Raw genomic sequence first — 24738 nt, 5'->3', positions numbered from 1 at the left:
CAATGGTTTGGAGGATTTCTAGAATACACATATCATATGGTAGAGATATACAAATCAAGAGGCACAAAACAGCTGCATTTCATCACTGTGGGATCATTGCCAATTGAATACAACCATGCAAATGGGGCAGGTTAGGAGTGGGGAGAAGGGAGAGGAGATCTCCTTATCTGTATTAATCATCTGCCCATCGAATGAGACAGATGGATGCCAACAACAGCCAACAACAACACCTACCCATCAAATGATTGCTTTCAAGAGCAGAACGGTGTGGCATCAGCCTTCTACCTGGCTGTGCTGCCTAGGGCAGATGGATCTTGTACTCCAAAACATTGGAGGGCACCAGGTTGGGAAAAGCTGTTCCAGACACTTTCTAGTTCTTTGATTGCTGATGCTTATGGACTGATTTACACACAACACTCGCAATTTTCAGTAATGCTGACTTCTAGCTACACTGCTAAAGGAGCTTGCCCAAACCAGCCAGCTTCCATTTGCACTTGGCAAAGCTTGATGTTTTTGGCATCCCACCACTGGTACTTAAAAAAAGATGCTCTTGTTGCATCAAGATGCTCTTGTCCATCACAGGCCATCCTGTGCCACTGGCATGTGCATGTTAAGTCCAGTGCTTAGCAATGCTTACCATTAAAAAGCATAAGATCACTGAAAACCATGTGCCAAAACAAGGATTGGGAACCAAAACCCGTGATGTGATGATGATCCTAAATACAGTTTGGAAACAAAGTGAGAAAAGGCAGGGGAGGTTGGGCAAACGAAAACATTTCCTGGGATCCATTAAACTGTGATGAAGTGCTTACAAACTGCATCAGGCTTTTCGATGGAGGTACAAAAGGGGAAATGAAACCCTTTCCAATACACCTTCAGAAAATTGTACAACTCTGCACATTTTGTACATTTATTATACATTATATCAGTTAAGTTTAAGTAATCAAAGTTGCAGTAACTACGTCTACAAGCTGCCAAAAGTAAAGCAGGTTTCTAATAAAACAGCATTAAATTATGGCATTTTTTATTTCCGTTTTTGCAGCAGCAAAATGATTATGTGAATTTTACTTGCCTAGCCTAGCCTCTTTCAGCCTGATCCTAAGCACGTTGACTCAGGTGGGGGACGGGACCTCTGTTTTGATGGTGCAAACCTCTAGGGAGAACATGTGGCCCTCTCCAGATGTTTTTGGACTCCCAGCTCCCATCAACCACTATGGCCAGCAGTTAAGGATAAATGGGTGTTGTTTTCCAGCAATATCTGGAGAGCCGAAGGTAAACCACCTCTGCTTTAAGCAGGTGATAGAACTACAGCCTTTACTCTTTTTATTTTTAAATGCAGTAAAGCTAATGGCTACAATCCAGCTTAAGTTAAGCACTGTGAAGCCTCCCTGTCCCCCCAATGGGGAGTGTGAAGCATATGCATTCAATCCTGTGCACTTTTCCTTGGAATTAAATCCCAGTGTGTTCAGTAGGGCTTACATACTCCCTGGTAAGTGTGCACAGAAGTGTAGCCAATGGTTGCTTAGCTTTGGATGGATCGAGTCCATTCCCCACCCCCCAGTGAATCTGGAGCTACCATATACAACATGCATCTGAAAATAACTGGCAGGCATAGATGCCATCCTCTGTAATTCTTTGATTTTCTGCCTTTAAATGGACAGCCCATACTCCCCTAAACAAAGTCCAAACTAGGCTAGTACCCTAGAACTCAGATTCAGCATAAAAAAATGCAAATGGAAAAAAACACACCCAAACTTACTCATCTTCAAGATAGCTCGAAGAATTTTTATGCTTGAAATTGCCTGATATGCGTCTTTGACCTATACCTGTATCTGGCTTTTGTGTTCATTGAAAAAATATATCTGTACATCCTTCTTCTAATTTCCAAGTAACTAAAGCTTAGAAGAAATCTTTTATTGTTTCTTTACAATGTGTATTTTCACTGCATAAATGGGAAGTGCCGAGAGGATAATAAGGGTCAACAGGGAGCGGGCACGACCCGGCGAGAAGTTGTGCACAAACTCTGCGGAAATTAATGCTAGCGCACAATGTCCTGCATGATCTCATTCGTTTCAACAGGGCTTGTGCAGGAGAATCTGACTGTAGTAAAAAAGAAGAAGCAAAAAAGCAAAGGCAATCTCAGTTGTAAAGAGAGATCGGCTGTGCTTTTGGATTCTGGCGTAGCACGCCGCCTTGGAGAATCTAGTAAACAACAGAGACTGCCGAATAATTCTAATCAGGATATTATTGACTTGGTACTGTACTAAGTACAGAGCGCTATTTTAGCCATGCAGTCCAGTTTAATCATGCAATGCATTAGGATCTGTAGTCCTTCTTGCTGTAAGGTTTGTTCCCCAAGATGTTATCGATCTCGTTCACAATGTGGGACGTCATCTTCGGAAGAACCTGTAAGCATAAAAGCGGGCGGCATACGTTCAGGATCATTACGTTCTTTCAGTTCACCAATTAAAACAAAAATGGCATTTTGCTCCAAAGGAATGCAGGTAAAGATGGGTTATGCGCTGTGTTCAGAATTTAAATATGCTTGAATAAATTTGCCTATTTTGACCATCCATTTGCTTCGGCTCATCACAAAGCAGGATTTTGTACTTGCCTGTATGGCACCAAGATTCTCTATTAGCTGCTCCGGATTGGAAGATCCTAAGAGGACAGAGCTCACACCCTCGTTACGTAGACACCATGCTGGGAAGACAGAAAAGCCCATGGCTGTGTTAGGGCCTGTATCGGTTGATGCTGGTGAGCAACCTAAGTTCAGAGGCTTATCTCATGCAGTGGTTAAGACCTTATCATTCAAACATTTTCCCAGATAGGTTTTTTTTTTTTAACACCGCTGTGATAAGAAGAAAAGAAATTATGTGACATGTGGCTACAAACAAAACTTGCTTATGCACCATTTGCTGTCAGGGACAGGCTAGACCATGGGTAGGCAAACTTATGGCCCGGAGGCCAGATGTGGCCCAATCGCCTTCTCAATCCGGCCTGCGGACAGTCTGGGAATCAGTGTGTTTTTACATGAGTAGAATGTGTCCTTTTATTTAAAATGCATCTCTGGGTTATTTGTGGGGCAAAGGAATTTGTTCATCCCCCCCCAAAAAATATAGTCTGGCCCTCCACAAGGTCTAAGGGACTGTGCTGAAAAAGTTTGTTGACCCCTGGGCTAGACCACAGAGTGGTCACTGTGTACAGAGGAGAGGACATAGGGAGAATGGGCTGTTACAGACTGACTTGGGTCAGTGACCTGGGGGAACCTGTAACAGCCAGGAGACGAGAGTCAGAGGCAGGAGAAGCTGCAGGATTGAAGAATGAAGAACAGGTGCAGGAGGAGGAAGAGATAGATCAGGCTGCTGTAGAGTCGAAGGCTTCCACACCTCCTTCTGCCTGCACCTCTCCTGCTCTGCTGTCTTCCAGGACCAGAAGAGGATTGAGGAGGAGCAGAAGCAGGTTGCACACTGACGCAGTCTTCACCTGCTTGTGTGTAGCTCAGGTGGGGAAGATACATAACCCGAGGCCTCTCTGTTGCTGCAACAGCCTCATTGAGTGCATGGCTAGGAGTAGCTGAGGGACCTACGACTGATAGACATGCCTTTTCCTAACTTGCAAGTGTACTTTTGACAATACACTTAATTCTGCCCTCTGGACATTCCGCACTGCAACAGGACACCTTTTCAGCTCAAGGGCTGCTTTTCCCTCTCTAGGCAGCTTTTCCAAGGGCCACATGTCAGAGGTAGGTAGAGCCAGAAGCAAAAAGCAGGCAGAGCAACAAAATAAATGAAATTAGGAGCACACAGGTGATGGTGCCGAGGTGAACTGAAACCTATTCTGTGCAGGCACTTTGGCCTACTGGCTTCTGGGGAACGTTCATTGTCATCACGTACTGCCTTTGCTTTCTCCCCAGTTGCAGATAACAACAAGCTTGTTCCTTTGCTGGTTTGCAAAATTGTGAGGATCGCTTCATGGCTTACATTGTCTAGGCAGCAGCCAGAGAAGTAGGATCGGGCCGCGTTGCTTACCTGGTTTCCCAATGTGGAGGATGCTTCTGGTAACTGACAGAAAGAGGCGGAGGGGTGAGGTGATGGGCAGGTTGGTGCAGTGCAAGTGCTATGGCAGGAGCAGGGAATTAGCTTCACCTCTGTGTCCACACCATGCCTGCCTCCCTAGCGTCTCGCCCCTCTCAGCTACCAGCAGTGACCTCAGCATTCGGAAGCCAGGTAACTAGCACTGCCCCATCTTGCTGGCTGCTACAGAATCTGGATTGTTTTGTTTTGTTTTAAACTTATTCCTGCACTAACGTATTAGCTGATTTTTTGAAAAGTCATCTGCCAGGGCCAGAAGTGATATTTGAACTTCATCGGACTATTTATCTCCCACCCCGTCATCCCTGTGAAACATTTAAATCGTGTCTTTGGCAAGGCAAGAACGAGACAGCACAGTTAAACATGATTAATGGTCTCTCTCGAATTTCTGCGCTGTGTTAGCTCTATTTTCACAGCCTGAGTCAATCAGGGCTACACAGCTGTTGGGAGGGAACTGTGCTAGGGGAGGGGAAAAAAAAGATTAAAGGGGAAAAAATCCAGTCCTGCTCATGATTATTTCATAGTAATCGCTAGCCCAACTTTCTTGCTGTCGTCCATAAAAACAGCTATTCTTCCTACCCCCAAAGATAATGCAGTCAGTAGCTGTATCCAGTACGCAACAAGGTACTTAGATGACTTTGTAAATATTTGCATTCCATAACCAGGCTTGCTATATTGTTGGGTAAAACAGTAGGCATCCTGGAAAAGACAGCATTTTTACTGCAGCAGCAGGTGGAAGGAAATTAGGGGATAAATCACAGATCAGGGGTAGAGCATTTCTTTTCTGTCAGAAGATCCCAGGCTTGGTCCTTGGCATCTCCAATTAAAAGGGTCCCAGAATCGGAAGATATATCTGCCTGAGAGCCCCAGGAGATCTACTGCTAGAATAAACAGCACTGGGCTACATAGAGAAATGTTCTGATTCAGTATAAGGCAGTATAAACCTAATTTGTGCTGCCCAAAACAAGGTGTGAACTAAAACAAAAGCAATCTTCAAATTTCGCAATTCTTTGAATGTTGCAATGCAGTTATCAAGTCAAGTAACACATACAAAAATGCATGTACATAAAAATGCACAAATCAGTGGGAAAAATGCCATAAAAATGAATTATGTTGGGGAAAACAGCTTTGCAAAAAAGGTGTGAATTTGGCAAAACTGGAAACAAATACATGTGCATTAGATTGAATTCACTAAAATGGAGACGAAATTTCACAAGGACTTTTATTTGAATTGCAAACTGGTGTGGAAGTGTGGAGAACTGATAAAATTTGGAAAGTGAGAGAAACAAAAATTGATAGATTGGCCCATCCCTGCTTGCAAGCGCAAAACCACAGGAGCTGAGAACATCCGTGCTGAGAATCAGTGAGGGACCAGGGGCCAGTGTGTGTCCCACTTCAGCCTGAAAAACCCAAGTCTAAATCAGTACATTATTTTGCCTCTGTCAGTCATGGCAACGTCCTTTGCAAATATGAGAAGAACAATTACCCTCTGCCAAAAGCTGTTATTTAATCAGATTCTGCTTTGTGGGAATTATCTCAGTTACAAGGGGTTTATCTTTATTGCCCTAACTGTGAACTGTCCTAGTGTTTTGAAAGGACTTCCTTCTAAATCAGGGATAGTTGATGTGGTTCCTGCCAGATGTGGAACTTCAACTCCCATCAGCCCCAGCCAACATAGCCAATGGTCAGTGACGATGGGAACAGTTGTCCAACAACATCTGGAAGATCCCCGTAGCTTTTCCTCTTCGCTGGCAAGTCTTTTAGCCTCTTTCCCAAAGGGATGTTGCATCTGTTCCTTAGGATTTCATGGTACACTCAATTTGTTTCAATCAGGGTTGCAATTAATTAATGTTTAATTTGTTAATGATTATTTGATTAAACCCTTTTAATCAGCCAAATAGTGTCCCTAATTTAATCAGCCAGCAGGTTTTTCTATTAAAAAAATATTTTTAAGGCAAGTACTATCTTAAAAGGGCATTTCCCCTTTTCTTTCACGTATTAGGGACCTTCTAAGATTATGCTTGCTATGACAATGTGGTGCACATTATCTAGAAACACGTACGCTTCCTACTTCAGAAATATGGTTTTTACCCCTTAAGTAAATATATGCAAATGTAATCAATAACCACAAACCAGCTGAAACTCATATGAAAAGTGGCATGGTTCAGTGGTAGAGCAAAAGGTCTTAGGCTCATTCCTTGGCATGCATTTCTAAGTAGGGCTGGGAGAGAACTCTGCCTGAAATGCTAGAGATTATTATTATTATTATTATTAATTTCTTTATAGCCCGCCCATCTGGCTGGTTTTCCCCAGCCACTTTGGGTCAATACTGACCTAGATGGTCCAAAGAACTCAGTACAGTCATACCTTGGTTGTTGAATGCCTTGGTACTCATATGTTTCAGCTCCTGAATGATCAAAACTCAAAAGTGAGTGTTCCAGTTTCCAAACATTTTTTTGGAAGCCGAACGAACTTCCGGAACACATTCGAAAACCAAGGTACGGCTAAAACAAAAATTTTTTTTCCTTCCAGTAGCACCTTAAAGACCAACTAAGTTAGTTCTTGGTATGAGCTTTCGTGTGCATGCATACTTCTTCAGAAGAAGAAGTATCTGAAGAAGTGTGCATGCACACGAAAGCTCATACCAAGAACTAACTTAGTTGGTCTTTAAGGTGCTACTGGAAGGAAAAAAAATTTTTTTGTTTTTGTTTTGACTATGGCAGACCAACACGGCTACCTTTCTGTAACAAGGTACGGCTGTATATGATAGCTTCCTATGAACCTTAATTGATCATAAGACGCTTGATTAAGTTGGGTGTTGTTTCTTTATGCCACCCTCAGATTTGGAAAAGCAGTATAGAAATGATTTAGATAAATGCACAAAATAAAATTAGCCATTGAGGACCACTGCAACCAACTTTCAAAAAAGGCATTGGATAAGTACCTCCTTTGTATCGCAAGCAGCTCACAGTGCCAGCCCAACTGAACATCACTAATGATATAGGTTTCTTGGGGGGGGGGTGTATTTGTCTATGTGTTCTTGACATAATAGTTCATTAAAGGTAAAGGTAAAGGAACCCCTAACCATTAGGTCCAGTCACGGACGACTCTGGGGTTGTGGCGCTCATCTCGCTTTATTGGCTGAGGGAGCCGGCATACAGCTTCCAGGTCATGTGGCCAGCATGACTAAGCCGATTCTGGCGAACCAGAGCAGCACACGGAAACACCGTTTACCTTCCCGCCGGAGCGGTACCTATTTATCTACTTGCACTTTGATGTGCTTTCATTAGTGGTGGATTATGGGGCTATACTGTAACCAAAGAGGGATTCTCCACCCCACCCCACCCCACCCAACATTTGTGGTATGAAAAGTTACAGGATTGCAGCAGAAAGTTACACACTATGCACTGATTGGAAGTGAAGCAGTGTGACTGCCCCAAAACCCGAGCAGGCACAAACAGTATTGAATGCGGAGTTGTGTCTGACTTTGCTGATAGCATCATGAATACGAATAGTTATGAATACACAATGCAAAAGACATTTGAAAGTGCCCAGAGGGGGACTTTCAGAATCACTCACCAACAGCCAGCTGAGGTAGGGTGCATCCGAGGCGTTCAGCAATGGGGAAGAGATCTTTCAGCTTTGACTGCTGTTTTCTCCCTTCCTCGCTCACAATCTTCTCCTTTAGCCACTGATAGCACTGGGGAAACAGAAGACAACAAGATGTTAAAAGGAAGACAAACCTTAGAACTGTTAAGTTGTGGGTGAACATATCAGACGACACAGCGATTCTTCAAACAGCTCTTCTTTATTCACAGGCCAGAACAGAACTGAACTGAAGGGTTCAGTCAGCCTGCTTATATAGAGCTACAGTACAACGTAACTGTAACAATTTTCTAAAACTATCCAATCACTGAACGTCACTTTCAATCACTTATTTGCATAACTATCTACAGTATCCCCCTGCTGGCCCAGGGTGAGAACTTCAGTACATAACACGAACCTTGCAGTTTAAATCATGCGCTGCACTGTTAGAGCCACTCTCTATGTCACAACTGCCAAGGGCGCTGGCAACTCACTGTGAAAGCTGAGGCCATGGAGTAGCATTTCCCCATCAGCAATGGCAGGGGTGCAATGTGCAACATGCAATAGCTTGAGCACATGCAGTGAACACTAAACATTATGGCAGAGGGATGGGAAATTGGGCTGCAGCTGCCTCTGGTATGACATATTGGCCAACTCAGTGAGTGCTTTCTCTGGGCAGTACTTGTTTTCCAATGTTTTAGTGCTCTCTGGGTGAAAGAAGGAGCTCAATGAGTTTATGAATGCTACGCTCTGGAGAGAAACGGGGGAGAAATGAGCTCCTGGCTCTCAATCGCCGAGCCAGCAAGCAAACAAAAACTCAGTTATCCTTTGGCTGCAAATCTCTAGCGCTGGACAAATCTATTTCCCTTAAACATGTGGAGCTTTGATGATTGCTTTCAAACATACCACAATGATTTCAGTGTGCTGCCATCCTTCAAAATGTCAAACAAGGTTGCTGTGAGGGGCATGGGGGTGGGTGGGTTGGCAACAGTGACAGTATGTCACAGATAACAGGCTATACTAAACAGGCTGCAACAGCAGCCAGTCAATGTGTCTGGGCAATTCATGTCAATATGTCCTTGTTAAGTTTCCTTTAAAAAGGCTTAGAAGCAATTCTGGATACAATTTGTGGCTGACATGCCAGCTTGATTTAATCAATAACGCCAGGAACGAAAACACTGATCTAAGTGTTTCAGAGCAGACTAAAGGCTGTGGAGGGACATCTGTTGGTCTGCAGTATATATATCAAGGATGGGGAACCTTTTTCAGCCTGAGATATGCATTCATTCCCTTCTGGGAAACCATTGGGGGCCATGGGCAAGTGGTGGATGGTGTCAGAGGCAAAAATGTGTAGCAGCGCACAGCTGGCCAACTGTTCAATTGCATCCCAGTCTGGTGCAAAGATGTACAGCCACGGAAAAGTTTAAACTGTCTCTAGGTCTCCTCCACCTCCACCTCTTGCGTAGTGAAAGCCTATCATGTCTTCTTATCTAGCCCCACACCATGAATCTTAATAATCAGGGAAGCAAGAAGAGATAACATGGAAATATGTATGTAACAGGCAACTTGGATGTTCTCCAAGAATACTTAATGAAATCAGAATCTCCATCCAGGTTTATGAATAAAATCAAAATGGCAAGCAATGGGATAGGCTTGTATCTCATGCTAGTCATACTGGGCGTAGACCTCAGCAACAATGTTCTCTTTAATGCTGAAATCTTGATTGTCAAGGGAATTATTATTGTTGTTGCTATTTATTAAATTTGTATATCTCCCTTTACTTGTAGATCTAAGGGGAAATTCTTTCCATCATTCAAACATGTGCACCTTCACACTTTCCACCTACCACCCTGAGCTCAGAGAAGACGTTTCTCTAGAGCACAGGGGGAAATACGTTGTGATCGTATAAGTGGTTAGCATGGGGAAAATACCTTCAAAGAAGCCCTTGAGCTTTCGGGAATTCCATTGGCGTATTTCCCTGAGACAATCCCACAGGCGAGAGGGGACCACGTCATTGCTCCAACTCCTGCAGAACAACCAATCAGACAAGAGATAGCACTGAGATACAGTGGTACCTCGGGTTACATACGCTTCAGGTTACAGACTCCGCTAACCCAGAAATAGTACCTCGGGTTAAGAACTTTGCTTCAGGATGAGAACAGAAATCGTGCTCCGGCAGCATGGCAGCAGTGGGAGGCCCCATTAGCTAAAGTGGTGCTTCAGGTTAAGAACAGTTTCAGGTTAAGTACGGACCTCCGGAAGGAATTAAGTACTTAACTTGAGGTACCACTGTAATGTTCACAAGATCCTGTAGACCTCTCTCTCTCTCTCTCTCTCTCTCTCTCTCTCTCACACACACACACACACACACACACAAACATGTGTGTTACGGATTACATAAGCAAATAAAAGCAAATATATACCACAAATGACCAAAGTACCTTTGCTATGAGGAAAAACTACATCATTTGTCCTTTACAGTTTAGAAAAACAGAAGGCTGAGCTGCCAGGGGCTGGAGGGCCAGAGGCGACATGATAGAGTTTTATATAATTACAGATGGTGTAGAGATAGAGAGACGTTTTCCTCCCTCCTTCATAATAATAGAAATTGGGAGCATTCAATGGAACCATTGCTTAGTGGGCAGAACCACAGCAGATTCCTGACAGTGGGACCAGTGCTGTTTTACTGGGAGAGGGAGGGAGAGGGATGAAGGCTGTATCTTGTGTGGATTCCCCAGCAAAGCTGATTCAGTATTCCCACAACAGTCTCTGCACAGCTCTTAGTAAGCGACAGCGACTCCATTGCTGGGCAAGCTGCCCCCGAGTGAAACTGATTGGCAGGAGGTTCAGGAGAGGCAGAAACAAGCAATTCTTCCCGCAAAGCATAATTAAAACATGAAATTCATCGGCACGGGACATTGCGATGGATCCAAACTCAGACGGCTTTCAGAGTGGAAGAAGGCAAATTTGTGGAGGAGGGTGGGTCTGCTGGCGGCTGTCAATCATGAAGGCTGAATCATGAAGATTGAATGATTCACTGCCTCTCTTGAAAGGCAGCGAATATTAGTTGCTGGGAAGCAACAATGGGAGAAAACATTTTTTTTTTTTTAGTGATTTAAACAATTTCTATATTGCTGGACTTGTGAGTGGTGTACAAGAAATACAATACAGAAAAGGGAAACATCATTTAAACTATAAAATCAGACTCCAAGTTAAAATGCCTGCTGGAATAACAATAAAAAGGTCTTCAGTAGGAGCTAGAAGCTACACAGGAGGTGGTGGGAGGTGCTGTCTGACCTCAGCTGGAAGATTGTTCCATAAAATTGGACCCACAACAATAAATGCACAGCTTCTGGAGCATCTGAGATGGGCATCTGAGCCATGGGGGACTGGTAACATTGAAGAATTCAATAACTGGGCAGGGATATTAGGGATTAGGTGGTCCTTGAGGTACCCTGGCCCCAAGTTATTAAGTGCCTTGTAAATTAATACCAGAACCTATTGCCCTCATGCTCTGCTCATGAGTTTCCTAGATACATCTCATTGGCACTGGCATAGTGGAGGGGGAATGTGGGAGAGTGCATCTCCAGGACCTTTTTCCAGAGTGACAGCCATGTTTTCAAAAATGCATAGATTAGAGTAAAGTGTGCTATTAATGACGAATACATTTGCAGGGGTAAAGCCACACAAAAATGCATTACATTAGGAAAAATTGCTTGCGAAAAAGTGCACATGAGTCAAAACTGCACTAAAATGCTGAAGAATGTTTATGAGGATTTTAAAAAAGAATAGCAAATTGCTGCAGACTGAATTTAACAATCAATCAATCAATCAATCAATGATTTTTTTTTATTTATACACCGCCCTCCCTCAGGGCAGCTAAAACCAATAAAATCACAGTAAAAACATAACAAGGGGAGAAAAACCAATTTGAAATACAGGTTAAAATGCAATTTAAAATGCAGCCTCATTTTAAAAGTAGCCAATAGCTCAAGATCATAAGGGGAGGGCAACATAATGGACAGACTGAGTCCAAACCAAAGGCCAGGCGGAACAGCTCTGTCTTGCAGGCCCTGCGGAAAGATGTCAAGTCCCGCAGGGCCCTAGTCTCTTGTGACAGAGCGTTCCACCAAGTCGGGGTCAGTACTGAAAAGGCTTTTCAGTTGAGACCAACTGAGTTGAGACCAATCTAACCACCTTGCAACCTGGGACCTCCAAAGTGTTGTCATTTGTGGACCTTAAGGTCCTCCGCGGGGCATACCAGGAGAGGCGGTCCCGTAGGTACGTGGGTCCTAGGCCACTGGACAAATGAGAAACTTGTAGACTGGAAATTGGTAGATGACTTCCATCATTGGTGACACAGTTGAATCATAGAATTGTAGAGTTGGAAGGGACAACGAGGGTCATCTAGTCTAACCCCCTGCAATGCAGGGATCATTGCCCAATATGGGGCTTGAACCCACAACCCTGAGATTAAGAGTCTCATGCTGTACTAATTGAGCTATTCCAGCTCATGACAGTGAAGCAGTGATCACACACGTGCCATACCTGGGTCTGAAGGAGCAGGAGAGATGTCTAGGGTAGTACTCTATGTAATCCTCTGCACAGAACCACAGAACTGTAAGAGTTGGAAGGGACCCCAGGGTTCATCTAGTCCAACCCCAAACAATGCAGGAATCCTGCCCACTGATGTTCCTGCGTGGGCTTGAACCACCAAACTTCTGGTTAATAGCCAGATGCTTTGACCCATTGTGTCACTGTGGGGCTCCCCATATTTACTTGTATGTGGATGTGGGTGGTGCAGTGGTCTAAACCATGGGTAAGCAAACTAAGGCCCAGGGGCCGGATCTGGCCCAATCACCTTCTAAATCCAGCCCGCAGACGGTCCGGGAATCAGCTTGTTTTTACATAAGTAGAATATGTCCTTTTATTTAAAATGCATCTCTGGGTGATTTGTGGGGCCTGCCTGGTGTTTTTACATGAGTAGAATGTGTGCTTTTATTTAAAATGCCCCCTGCTGAAAAAGTTTGCTGATCCCTGGTCTAAACCACTTAGCCTCTTGGGCTTACTGATCAGAAGGTTGGCGGTTCGAGTCCACATGACAGGATGAGCTCCCGCTCCTCTGTCCCAGCTTATGCCAACCTAGCAGTTCAAAAGCACACCAATGCAAGTAGATAAACAGGTACCACTGCAGCAGGAAGGTAAACAGCATTTCTGTGCGCTCTGGCTTCCATCGTGGTGTTCCATTGTGCCAGAAGCGGTTTAGTCATGCTGGCCACATGACCCGGAAAACTGTCTGTGGACAAATGTCGGCTCCCTCGGCCTGAAAGTGAGATGAGCGCCACAACCCCATAGTCACCTTTGACCAGACTTAACCGTCCAGGGGTCCTTTATCTTTTCACCCACTTGGAAGTAAACTCTACTATTTTCAAAGAGGCTTTCTCCCTAGTAACTAGAACATTGTAGTTAACCATTCTGCTTCTTTAGCCTGACACCATGCACCACTATGGACCTGCTATATAGGGTTCTGATGACACTGTATTTATTATAATAATAAATTACAGAGGAAAGCCATCGAAGAAGCCTGGCAGACATGCTGTCACTTACCTCTTCGCACAGGGATAATTGCTGCTGGCAAGAGACTAATTGCACCTCTGATAATTATTGAACAGCAGGGGCTATGAAATATTTTCCGAGCAGACACCTTTTGCATAGAAATGATTCGTTCCTCATTCCCTCGCGAATATTAACAATGCAGGCTTTCTGACATTACCTATCTTGTGATACAGTTCCGGCAACTGAACCTCTACTTTCTCTCTTTGGAAAAGGTGGTATTCTGCTTGTTCGCACACGGGTGGAATCATATTAAACTGCCTTGCTACAGAATAGGCTTCCTGTGGAGAGTCAGCAAAAAAAGAATAGCACATTAGCAGAGAGTTCTCCTGGGAGAAATGACGGAGCATTAATCAAATCAACTCTTTCCAAGGCAGTACACAATACAGATGTTTTATTAGGGGTGCAATGTTTAATACATTTGAACAAATTGATTAAAAGAACATCGGATTAACTGGAAGCCCTTTAAAAAAACACACAACTACAGTCATACCTTGGTTCTCGAACGCCTTGCCAATCGAATGTTTTGGTTCCTGAATGCTGCAAACTCAGAAGTGAGGTTTGAGAATGATTTTTGTAAGGCGAATGTCCAACACGGCTTACACGGCTTCTGATTGAGTGCAGGAAGCACCTGCAGCCAATCGGAAGCTGCGCCTTGGTTTTCAAACGTTTTTGGACGTCAAACGGATTTCTGGACCGGATTCCATTCAAGAACCGAGGTACGACTGTGCAAATGACAGGGAACATCTTCTGTCCTGCTTGTGACAAGGCATCACTTAAAAGCACCTGCCTGTACCACAAACATATGCAGCCTGCTTTTCTTCTCTTGAATTATTTTTCTTTTATGCATGTCTATGTGGATTTCATCAATTCTTTCGAGATTTCTATCCACCCCTCACCCCAACAATGATCACACTACCTACCACAGCAAAAGGGGTGTGGACCGTCGAATTTTGGATTGCTTCCAAGTAGGTGGGGCTCCTAGAGCTGCTGCTACCGCAACTTAATTTGATTAATTAATTAATTAAATTAATATACTGTTTAGTGCCAAAATAGACTTCTAAGTGGTTTAGAAAACAGAGGAACCAGGAACACAAACACTGCTAATGAATGCTTTCCCGTTGCAAGCTGGTTTTCAGGTTGCCTTTTGTACTGTTAGGGGCATTGCACTTTTACTGTGCGCCCATGCTGGTATGTTCCCTGAGTCCCTGTAAATAACTAAATTAATAATAATAATAATTCTAGTAGTAGTAGTAGTAGTAGTAGTAGTAGTAGTAGTAGTAGTAGTAATGTCCCAATGAGCACAGCACAGCTGCTGAGGGTGGGAAATGCTATTTTCCAATTTACTTGGGCAGTCTTCTGTCTGTCTGTCTGTCTGTCTGTCTGTCTGTCTGTCTGTCTGTCTGTCTAAAGTGATGCTTAAAAATAATAACCAAATATTGAATTAGTGCTAAGTGCTTATGCATTCATGTCCTTATTGGTTCAGACTCGATTGCCCGTTGCTGAACACAAAACATTTTTTAAAAAAACCCTCACAAAGTTTTTAACATTTGGACTGGAAGTGCAGATTGGAAGCACTTATCTAGAGAAAAATGCACTAAAATGACAGCGAGTAGGAAAGCAGTGGGGAGTCCATTTGTTTTTAAAAAATCATTTTAAAATATGTAATGGAGCTATTGCTGAACTTTAAAAAAGTATATAGATGGACCCATGCTTAAGAGACTTTAGCATAAATAAAACTTAAGTGATAACAGGAGTGAAAAAGCAATAGCAAAGGTGTGCTGAGTGGGCAGTTGGTTTTGGCAATAAGGTTACTTTCTTAATATTTAACTGCACACATCAAAACTCCAACCTTTTAAATAATAATAATAATAATAATAATAATAATAATAATAATATGGAAGAGAAGTGCTATGGGAGTCTCTACCAGCTATGTTCTTCTCTTCTTCTAAAAAAAGCTAGACTTTTTGGAGCCTGGGAAAAGACTGAAGAATCGGAAGAAAAATACAGGAAGGCAATGATTGGACGATGGCACTGTGTGGATGCCCTGTAAAAAACGAGGGAGCAGACCATGGCAATTCCACACATCACACCTGGCGCTGTTTCAATGCTTGCAGCTCTAATAACGCTGGATCCTCTCGCAAAGCTACCTTACCATTATTTCCATGGCACTCCATCGGGAAGTTCCCCAGTACATGGCCATGCCTTGGTTTATCACATGAGTCATCGCCCGGACAATTTCTAAATTGGAAAGAGAGAGAGAGAACAGAAACATATCATATGCAATTGCAAGCAAGGTGGTTAGCAGAAATATGCATTTGGGACCAAGGGTATGTGTGAGAGAGAGATGCAACGAGGTCGTACACTTAGCAATCCTCCCTGAAAAGAAAGTTGGCCTTTTCTTATTTCTCTTTCCATATGTCGGCCTGCAACTTATGCTAACAAAGGTTGGAGTCCAGCTTTCAATCCTGAATTTATAAGTTTGCCTCTCTTATGCGTTGCGAATCAAAAGTAACTGTGGAAGAAAAGGCTCCCCCTTTTACGTATTCAGGTGGTATGAATGTTCTTACAGTTTACGCAATAGTGTACAGTAACACCCCACCTTATGCACATTTAACTTGTGCGCATTCAGCTTTATGAGCATGACAAAATAATATTTTTTAAAATATCAAAAGAGGTGGGGTTCTTGGAAAAATGACCGTGGCAAACCCTTCCACTACTGAGCCCACTGGATTTTGACTATACAGTCATACCGCATGTTACGTTTGCTTCATGATACGTTTTTTCAAGTTGCATCCTGTGGCGACCCGGAAGTACCGGAAAGGGTTACTTCCAGGTTTCGCTGCTTGCGCATGCACAGAAGTGATAAATCACGCTTTGCACAAGTGCCAAATGGTGCCGCACACCTGCGCAGATACGCCGCTTCAGGTTGTGGGCTTTTCATGTTGCGAACGGGCCTCCAGAACGGATCCCGTTCGCAACCAGAGGTACTACTGCACATGATTTTGACTTTAGGTATGATCCCCAGACGCGGGTGGCGCTGTGGGTTAAACCACAGAGCCTAGGGCTTGCCGATCAGAAGGTTGGCGGTTTGAATCCCCGCGACAGGGTGAGCTCCCGTTGCTCGGTCCCTGCTCCTGCCAACCTAGCAGTTCGAAAGCACGTCAAAGTGCAAGTAGATAAATAGGTACTGCTCCAGCAGGAAGGTAAACGGTGTTTCCGTGCGCTGCTCTGGTTCGCCAGATGCGGCTTAGTCATGCTGGCCACACGACCCAGAAGCTGTACGCCGGCTCCGTTGGCCAATAAAGCGAGGTGAGCGCTGCAACCCCAGAGTTGGTCACGACTGGACCTAATGGTCAGGGGTCCCTTTACCTTTACCTTATGATCCCCAGAACATATCCCTCACAGAATTTGCAGACTTACTATGAGAATATACAACCATATACATGTCTGACCACCTGCATGTTGCTGAGGCCACTAGAGTCAAAGGAAGGATAAAGAAAGGATATTGAAACAGCTTTGGTAGATCTCAGTGTGTGTATGCCCAACCTAGGTGTTGAGCCTATTTGCTGCTGCCTCCATCACCCGATGCTCTCTGGCTGGTCATCTGGGTATCCTGGACTTTGGAGCCCTAGCTGTACCATCTTCATAAAATATTCACATATCCCATGATAGCCCTATGGCATGGTCACGATAAATAAACTCACTGCAATCCACCAAGTTGTGGGTTAATATCGAGTAGATTCAGTCAGCACACCTTGCAAATGTCTAAGAATCATCTGTCTCCAGATGTTCTGGTGTCTACACTGTCCCTGGATTGTGGAAACTGAGATGCTGCTGGGCAACTTTGAGCCCCACATCATATCTCCGGGGCTGATCGCAGATACAAAATATTATCCTTACTTTCACAAAGACAAACCCTGGAAAATCGTTACCAGGAATATGGAAGATTGCCAAAAGCTATTATTACAAATTGTATTTGCTGTTATTTTGTGAGAGGCTAGTGTAATTTATGTACAACTGAGGAGAATCAACACATGATTTTGTGAGTTTCCTACTAAGCAAAAAAACACACCTGTCCACAAAAAGAAAAGTTTAAAACTTAAGCAACACAAGAGGGCAGCATTGTAGAAAGAGATATATGGGAATACTAACTTTTTGGGGTTCTTTTTTGCTTTTAAACTTCATTGGATCAATTTCCCAAGTGGAAATCAGCTTATTGATCCAAGGGCAAGATGTGCAAGGCTTGCACAGTTGTGCTTTTGTACAAATCCCTGTATTTGGGCCCAGGGCATGGTCTAAAGCGGCAACCTTGCTAAAGCTAAGCAAGATAAGTGCCCAGATCAGAAACCACCCAGACTGCATCCCCATGCATGTCTCCCAAGCAGAACATTGTCACCATGTGGATAGGCTTCTCCTCCATGAATCCGTCTAATCTTCTTTTAAAGCCACCCAGCTTGGTGGCCATCACTGCCTCCTGAGGGAGCAAGTTCTAAAGCAGAGACATCACCTTGCCAACAAAGGTCCGTATAGTTAAAGCTATGGTTTCCCCAGTAGTGATGTATGGAAGTGAGACCTGGACCATAAGGAAGGCTGATCGTCAAAGAATTGATGCTTTTGAATTATGGTGCTGGAGGAGACTCTTGAGAGTCCCATGGACTGCAAGAAGATCAAACCTATCCATTCTTAAGGAAATCAGCCCTGAGTGCCCACTGGAAGGACAGATCGTGAAGCTGAGGCTCCAATACTTTGGCCACCTAATGAGAAGAAAAGATTCCCTGGAAAAGACCCTGACGCTGGGAAAGATGGAGGGCACAAGGAGAAGGGGACGACAGAGGACAAGATGGTTGGACATTCTCGAAGCTACCAGCATGGGTTTGACCAAACTGCGGGAGGCAGTGGAAGACAGGAGTGCCTGGCATGCTCTGGTCCATGGGGTCACGAAGAGTCGGAGATGACTAAATGACTAAACAACAACAACAACAACAACTGGGAGTTAGGCTAGATGACTGCTAAGGGCAGCTCTATAATTCTTTGAGGCCATTGTCTCCTTCTCCCTTAGGGCTGGCCATGTTGGTTGTGGCTCTCCATGGTGTCCAGCAGACCTCTCTCCAATGACCTGCTGCCTAGTCCTTTTTACTGGAGATGCCAGAGATCAAACATGGATGCAAATCACAAGCTCCATCATTGTATGACAGTTTGAAAACAACCGCATTATTTTCTCTTCTATCCTGCGACACATACATTGGGTTAATAAAGTGCTGCTGCTGCTGCTGCCCTTCCCACATCCCAGTATACATTCCATCTAACCCTCTGAGCTTTCTGAAACCACTGCAAGATCAGAAAAGCCAAGCCAACTAGTGACCAGAAAACAGTATACATGTTTTTTCTTTAATGAAACTGCCAGTTTCTATGGGCCTCGCTTAGTCATCCATCTACTGAGTTGACAGCGCAGGGGATGATTACATTAGAACTTCTTAACGCCTCCAGGAATTTTTCACTGTAGAGTTTATTATCTCCCATGCCCCAGCCATTTATTTTTATTCAAGGCATTGTTGCTTTTTGGAAGTTAACTCTTTTATATCTTGCTGCACAATCTTTGCTTGAATGAGGAAAACCGTATCAATCAACACAGAGTTGCCAACCTTTGGTCTTAGGGGAGGGAAAATACAACTAATCCAGAATGCGGCAGCTAGACAGGTGATTGGGAGCGGCCGCTGAGGCCACATAACACTGGTCTTGAAAGACCTACACTGGCTCCCATTATGTTTCCGAGCACAATTCAAAGTGTTGGTGCTGACCTTTAAAGCCCTAAACGGCCTCGGCCCAGTATAGCTGAAGGAGCATCTCCACCCCCATCATTCTGCCCGGACACTGAGGTCCAGTGCCAAGGGCCTTCTGGTGGTTCCCTCACTGCGAGAGGTGAAGTTACAGGGAACCAGGCAGAGGGCCTTCTCAGTAGTGGCACCTGCCCTGTGGAACGCTTTCCCACTAGATGTCAAAGAGAAAAACAACTACCAGACTTTTAGAAGACACCTGAAGGCAGCCCTGTTTAGGGAAGCTTTTAATGTTTAATAGACTATTGTATTTTAATATTCTGTTGGAAGCCGCCCAGAGTGGCTGAGGAAATATAAATAAATAAATTATTATTATTATTATTATTATTATTATTATTATTATTATTAAAGCTGAACATACTCTCTTTGAGAGTGTTACTTCCCTGACCCTCAAGAGTAACAGGACCTGTCAGTCATGGATCTCCCCACATTACATCTCATGGGTACCTCCGATGTTTCAAGATAAAGCCATCATAATATGAACCCATTTCACAGTAATTAGGCAGCAAAGGTGTGAAACAGTATGAACTAGGTCTTTTTTCATAGAACCAAAGAATTGTGGAGTTGGAAAGGGTTCAAAGAGTCTGCTAGATGCAACCTCTGTTGAAAAACCTTCAATGAAGGAGAGTCCATGATGTTCTTTTATCATCCTCGGTCCTCATCATGCTCATCTTTCTGAGAGGAAGGCCCTAGCTTTCAAACCAGGGACTGCGATAGTTGTGGGTACTACAAAATCCGCATTCCACAGAAGAAAAACTGGCAATTCTCAGAACCACCCCTGCAGCCCGCCCCCCACCCCAGGCAAAACACCTACAGTCAAAAGAAATAATACATATACAACAGAAGCAGGAAACACTCAAATACTGTAGACAACACATCACAACCTCCATATCGTTGAGCCTTTCATTCAGCTGGAGAAACCATTGGAACCTGCAGTCCTGCAGTTTCTAGTCTCTTGCCATTGCTATCCTATCTCGCTTCAGACCAATTCCAGTGCTGCTGATTTTTAACGAACAAATCATAATAGTAAATGCAGCTTCCAGTAGCCAAAGGTGTTGCTGTACTTGGGCACCGTGGCTCGTTGGGATGGAATATCGCATTCAGTCTTAATTGCAAAGCATCCATTTAGAAAAAGAAAACACATAACAAGCCAAAAGATGGCTTCATCCCTCAGGGCCAGAGCATCAGAACTCGCGCGCGCGCGCACACACACACACACACACACACACACACACGAGCAGTTCAGAGTGACATAGAGTGCACCGTTGCCATGGAAACTCCACACATGGTAGGGATGCCAACAAATTACCTCTGCCTTCCCTATTAGCAAGATCCTATGCACATTTATTTGGAACTAATTCCTGTGGACTACATTGGAAGTTACACCAATGGATATAGGATTTCAACCTTATTCTCTACACTTCTGATATAGAAAGAAAGCGATGCCTCTGATTACTGCGTGTCCAGAAAGGAGTAACGAGAAAGATATTCACAAAAGAGGAGGACGGAAACAAAGTATTTTGAAATGTTCGGAGTTCCTGCCCCCCTCAGTATTGTTGCACGTCCCTCTAATCTCTGAACAGTGCAAGATTCCAGGGGCCCCAGGTGCTTACCCAGGGTTCCTGTTTCCACAGAGACTGTGATGTCTATATGATATATGGTTTATTTCCACATATGTACAACCTGAGCCTACAATGGAGGGGTCTGCAGCATTAACACCATCAAAAGGGTCTTGTTTCTCCCATTTTTGCAGCCTTGGATTCAAACAGAAATCAAACATTGCTCTCCAATGCTGCTCCAGTTTGCTGCTTTAATTGTAGGCCACATCACTTCCAAACTCTGCTCTAAAACTCTAAAGAACTTTGTCCTTCTAACTAGCCACAAGCTGGGAGGGACCCCAGCCATTTGCCATCTCACACAGAGCCCCTTTCCTTTGTTTCCTTTAACGGCCCATCACCCAGGCTATCGCCAACACATGAAGCTAGACTGGCTTATATTTCAACATTTGATGGATCCAGGGGTTAGAAGGGTCTTGCACAGAAGGTATAGAAAGCTCCCCCATGGCCCCAAACTCATAACAATTAGAGTGTTATTCTCCTCGGCATCTTCAATGCCATTTGTGACATGTAACATAGATAATAGAATAGAATTCTGGTCCAACCCCCCGCGATGCACGAATCTTTTGCGCAACACGGGGCTCAAACCCGCGACCCTTAGATTTAAGAGTCTCCTGCTCTACCAATTGAGCCGTCCCAGGTCCCCGACTACTGTTGTAAATGGGCTAAAAGAGCTCAGCCTCCTCCCCGTCCACTCTGTCAATTACAGTTCCATGGATATTAAACTAGCACAGACGCTCCCTCTCTCTTGCCAGCAAATCATAGCAACCCTCCTTTCTGTGTGACACTCAAATCACATGAGCAGCCACGCAGCGAGAGTATTTCCAAAAGACAGCGGTGCAAGGGATGTAATTATCACAAACACCATGTGGAGCTCTTTGTTTTCTCTTGTCTATCTGCCGCGTGTGCGCGCATGTGCGTGTGTGCAGCCTCCCACGAACTGCTTAATTCCCTGTCAGTCTAGAATGTGAACAATGAAGTGCGATCTCCATTATTCTTCCCTCACCCAGAGATTGACTTATTTCGCTGCCGCCGCCACCGATTCACGTATTAACCCCTCAGATATGCCCATAGGGGGGATGTCATGAGGCAGCAGGAGGAGATGGTGAGAGGGTGGAACAAGTGATGCTTGGCAATAAATCAAGCCTGAAGAAGGAAGAGTAGGATTGAGAAGGATCAAAAGCTTGAAGGCAAACCTCGTTCCTCTTCCACTACCCCTTAAGATTGTTGCTGTTCCTGAAGCAGGGTGTGCAGAAGATAGACTGGGATCCATGGGTAGATTGTCATATGCCCTCTTTTCTCAGGACACATCCTCTTTTTCATGGGTAGAGTCATCATAGCGATCCATAGTTAAATGTGGAAGTCAACGAATGTGTCCTCTTTTTTTTTGCTCTTCAAAATATGGCAACCCTAAACAAATCCCTCTTTCAACAAACTTTCTAAAATAATTGTCCCAGTTGGTACCCGTCTTGGAACTGATTTTATTTTCCGTATGTGCTGTTGCTTTAAACTGTTTATATTTATATATATTTAAAAATCGTTTTTAAATGCAGTGGCACTGTGGGCTAAACCACAGAGCCTAGGGCTTGCCGATCAGAAGGTCGGTGGTTCGAATCCCCATGACGGGGTGAGCTCCCGTTGCTTGGTCCCTGCTCCTGCCAACCTAGCAGTTCGAAAGCACGTCAAAAGTGCAAGTAGATAAATAGGTACTACTCCGGCGAGAAGGTAAATGGTGTTTCCATGCACTGCTCTGGTTTGCCAGAAGTGGCTTAGTCATGCTGGCCACATGACCCGGAAGCTGTACGCCGGCTCCCTCGGCCAATAAAGCGAGATGAGCGCGCAACCCCAGAGTCATCCACGACTGGACCTAATGGTCAGGGGTCTCTTTACCTTTACCTTTGAAAATTGTTTTTAAAAATGCAATCACTTTCACTATTTTTAGATATGTATCTGATATAGATAGATGATAGATAGATAGATAGAGAGAGAGAGAGGTATAGTATAATATATAGTATTATAAATCACTTAGTGACACCTCATGGGAAGAAATTCATAAATGACATAAATAACAGCAGCAGCAATAAATAGAGCTCTGCGCGATTTGTAATAGATCAGCATGGGTTTCTGACTCCACATTATGGAGCATCAGATAGCAAAAACTAAAAAGCGTTTTCAACCCTTCCAAATTCAGTTGCTGAAAAAGGATGCTGGGGAGCGGAGGGGGAACAGGAAGATTTGGCCCCCAAGGCCTGAGCTTCCCCATTCCTGTTCTACAGCAGTACTTACATCTTGTCTGGGGCTGTCTCAACCTGACTTGGCCCAAGCCCAGTTCCCCGCATGAATCGGCCTGATTTGGTTCTGAATCTAGCACACAGGTTTAGTGCTGATGCCCTGACAAAATGCTACAAATTTAGCATGGCTCATCATTGCTAATGCTGCGAAAGCTTTGTGAAAGCGTAACATTAAAAGGCTTCTCTCTGGCATTCCGCTATTTGCTCAAAAGATTCTTTTGCACTTTGTCAAAAGCAGCAAGAAAAGAAGTGCCATGTTGACTTGTGGAACAGCCATGAAGGCTGCTGGGAAAGGTCAAGATCATCCGCTAAAGAGCTGAGTCGCTGACAGCAAGCAGCAAAGACAGTGCAAGTTCTGCTGCTGCCATACATTGTACAGCTTGTTCAATGGTAGGAGCAGCTTACTAGGCGAACCGTGAAGAGTTGACTGTAGGAAAGAAATGTCCCTAAAGCTAAGGCTGCAATCCCACACCTAGTTACCCAGGATGAAGCTCCATGTGACTTAATGAGATTTACTTCTGGGTCAACATGTATAGGATTGCACCGACAGTCTCTCTTTGAATTATTCTCACCTTCTGGGTTGCACAGATGGCTGTCAGAGGTGTTGCCATTCTGCTGGCAATATTTCAAATTGTCTTCAGTGCCTCAAGTGGAAGCACTTAGTGGAAGCATAAATACTTGTCACTATAACCAAGAGGGGGAGCTGCAAAAATGTGTAGACGGAGCTGACAAACCTCCCTCCTCCATCATCTGCTCTCTGATGTGTAGTTATCCCTGCTGAGGATTAATGGGATGAGTCACGAAAGGGCTTTTACTGCTTGCGTGTAAGTGCAACGAAGAGGCTGGGCAATTGCCTGTACGTCTGCAGAAGCAAACAGGGAGGGAGGCTTCGAAAAGGTGCTGCAGCCCTGTGGCTTGTGGCAGAAGGTGAGGAGGGTGATGCTGCCTGAGCGGTCACTATAGAGGCTGTATCAGGGGTGTCACCGGACTAAATACCGTATTTTTCGTCCTATAGGGCGCACCGGCCCATAGGACGCACCTCATTTTTTTTGGGGGGGGAATGAATAAAAAAAAATTATTCCCCCCCCCAGCCGCGGCTGCCGCCCCAAGCCTTGCGAACACTCGCCCGAAGCACGGGGAGCCCTCTGGAGGGCTCCCCGTGCTTCGGGTGACAGGCTGCCGCCCCAAGCCTCGCGCGCCTGTCGGGACCTCCCGCCGGGCGCGCAAGGCTTGCGGACACTCGCCGGGGCTGCAGGCTGCTGCCCGCAAGCCTTGTGAGCCCGCGGGAACTCCCGCCGGGCTTGCAAGGCTTGCGGATAGCTTCCTGAAGCCTGGAGAGCGAGAGAGGTCGGTGCGCACCGATGCCTCTCGCTCTCCAGGCTTCAGCGAAAGCCTGCATTCGCACCATAGGACGCAAACACATTTCCCCTTCATTTTTGGAGGGGGAAAAGTGCGTCCTATGGTGCGAAAAATACGGTAAATCTTGCAGCACAACCCTTTGCACTTTTGTCTATTTAGAAGTTTAGCCCCAGTGAATTCAGTAGGACTTACTCTCTGGTAAGTGTGTATAGCAGGCGTGGGGAACCTTTTTCAGTCTGGGGGGCATATGACCTTCTGGCTGAATTTCAGGGGGCCGCTGAGTGGGGAAATAATAATAATAATAATAATAATAATAATAATAATAATAATAATGCAATAAAAC

At 44.5% G+C, this 24738-nt stretch overlaps 1 protein-coding gene across 1 annotated transcript in view; it reads right to left on the bottom strand.

The window, feature by feature from the left end:
• Nucleotides 1–670: 670 nt before the first annotated feature.
• KCNAB1 (potassium voltage-gated channel subfamily A regulatory beta subunit 1) overlaps nt 671–24738 on the bottom strand; it is a 160832-nt gene continuing 136764 nt past the window's right edge. Inside the window, exons 9-14 of the mRNA XM_053390342.1 lie at nt 15448–15533; nt 13453–13573; nt 9611–9705; nt 7674–7794; nt 2615–2703; nt 671–2406 (exon numbers count right to left, since the gene is read on the bottom strand). Coding sequence (XP_053246317.1) covers nt 2317–2406; nt 2615–2703; nt 7674–7794; nt 9611–9705; nt 13453–13573; nt 15448–15533 — 602 coding nt within the window. The 3' untranslated portion in view covers nt 671–2316. The remainder of the gene's footprint in view (nt 2407–2614; nt 2704–7673; nt 7795–9610; nt 9706–13452; nt 13574–15447; nt 15534–24738) is intronic.

This window comes from Podarcis raffonei, chromosome 5 (assembly GCF_027172205.1).
Source record: "Podarcis raffonei isolate rPodRaf1 chromosome 5, rPodRaf1.pri, whole genome shotgun sequence".
In the NCBI taxonomy this organism is placed as follows: Eukaryota; Metazoa; Chordata; class Lepidosauria; order Squamata; family Lacertidae; genus Podarcis; species Podarcis raffonei.
This window is presented reverse-complemented; position numbering and strand designations above follow the sequence as displayed.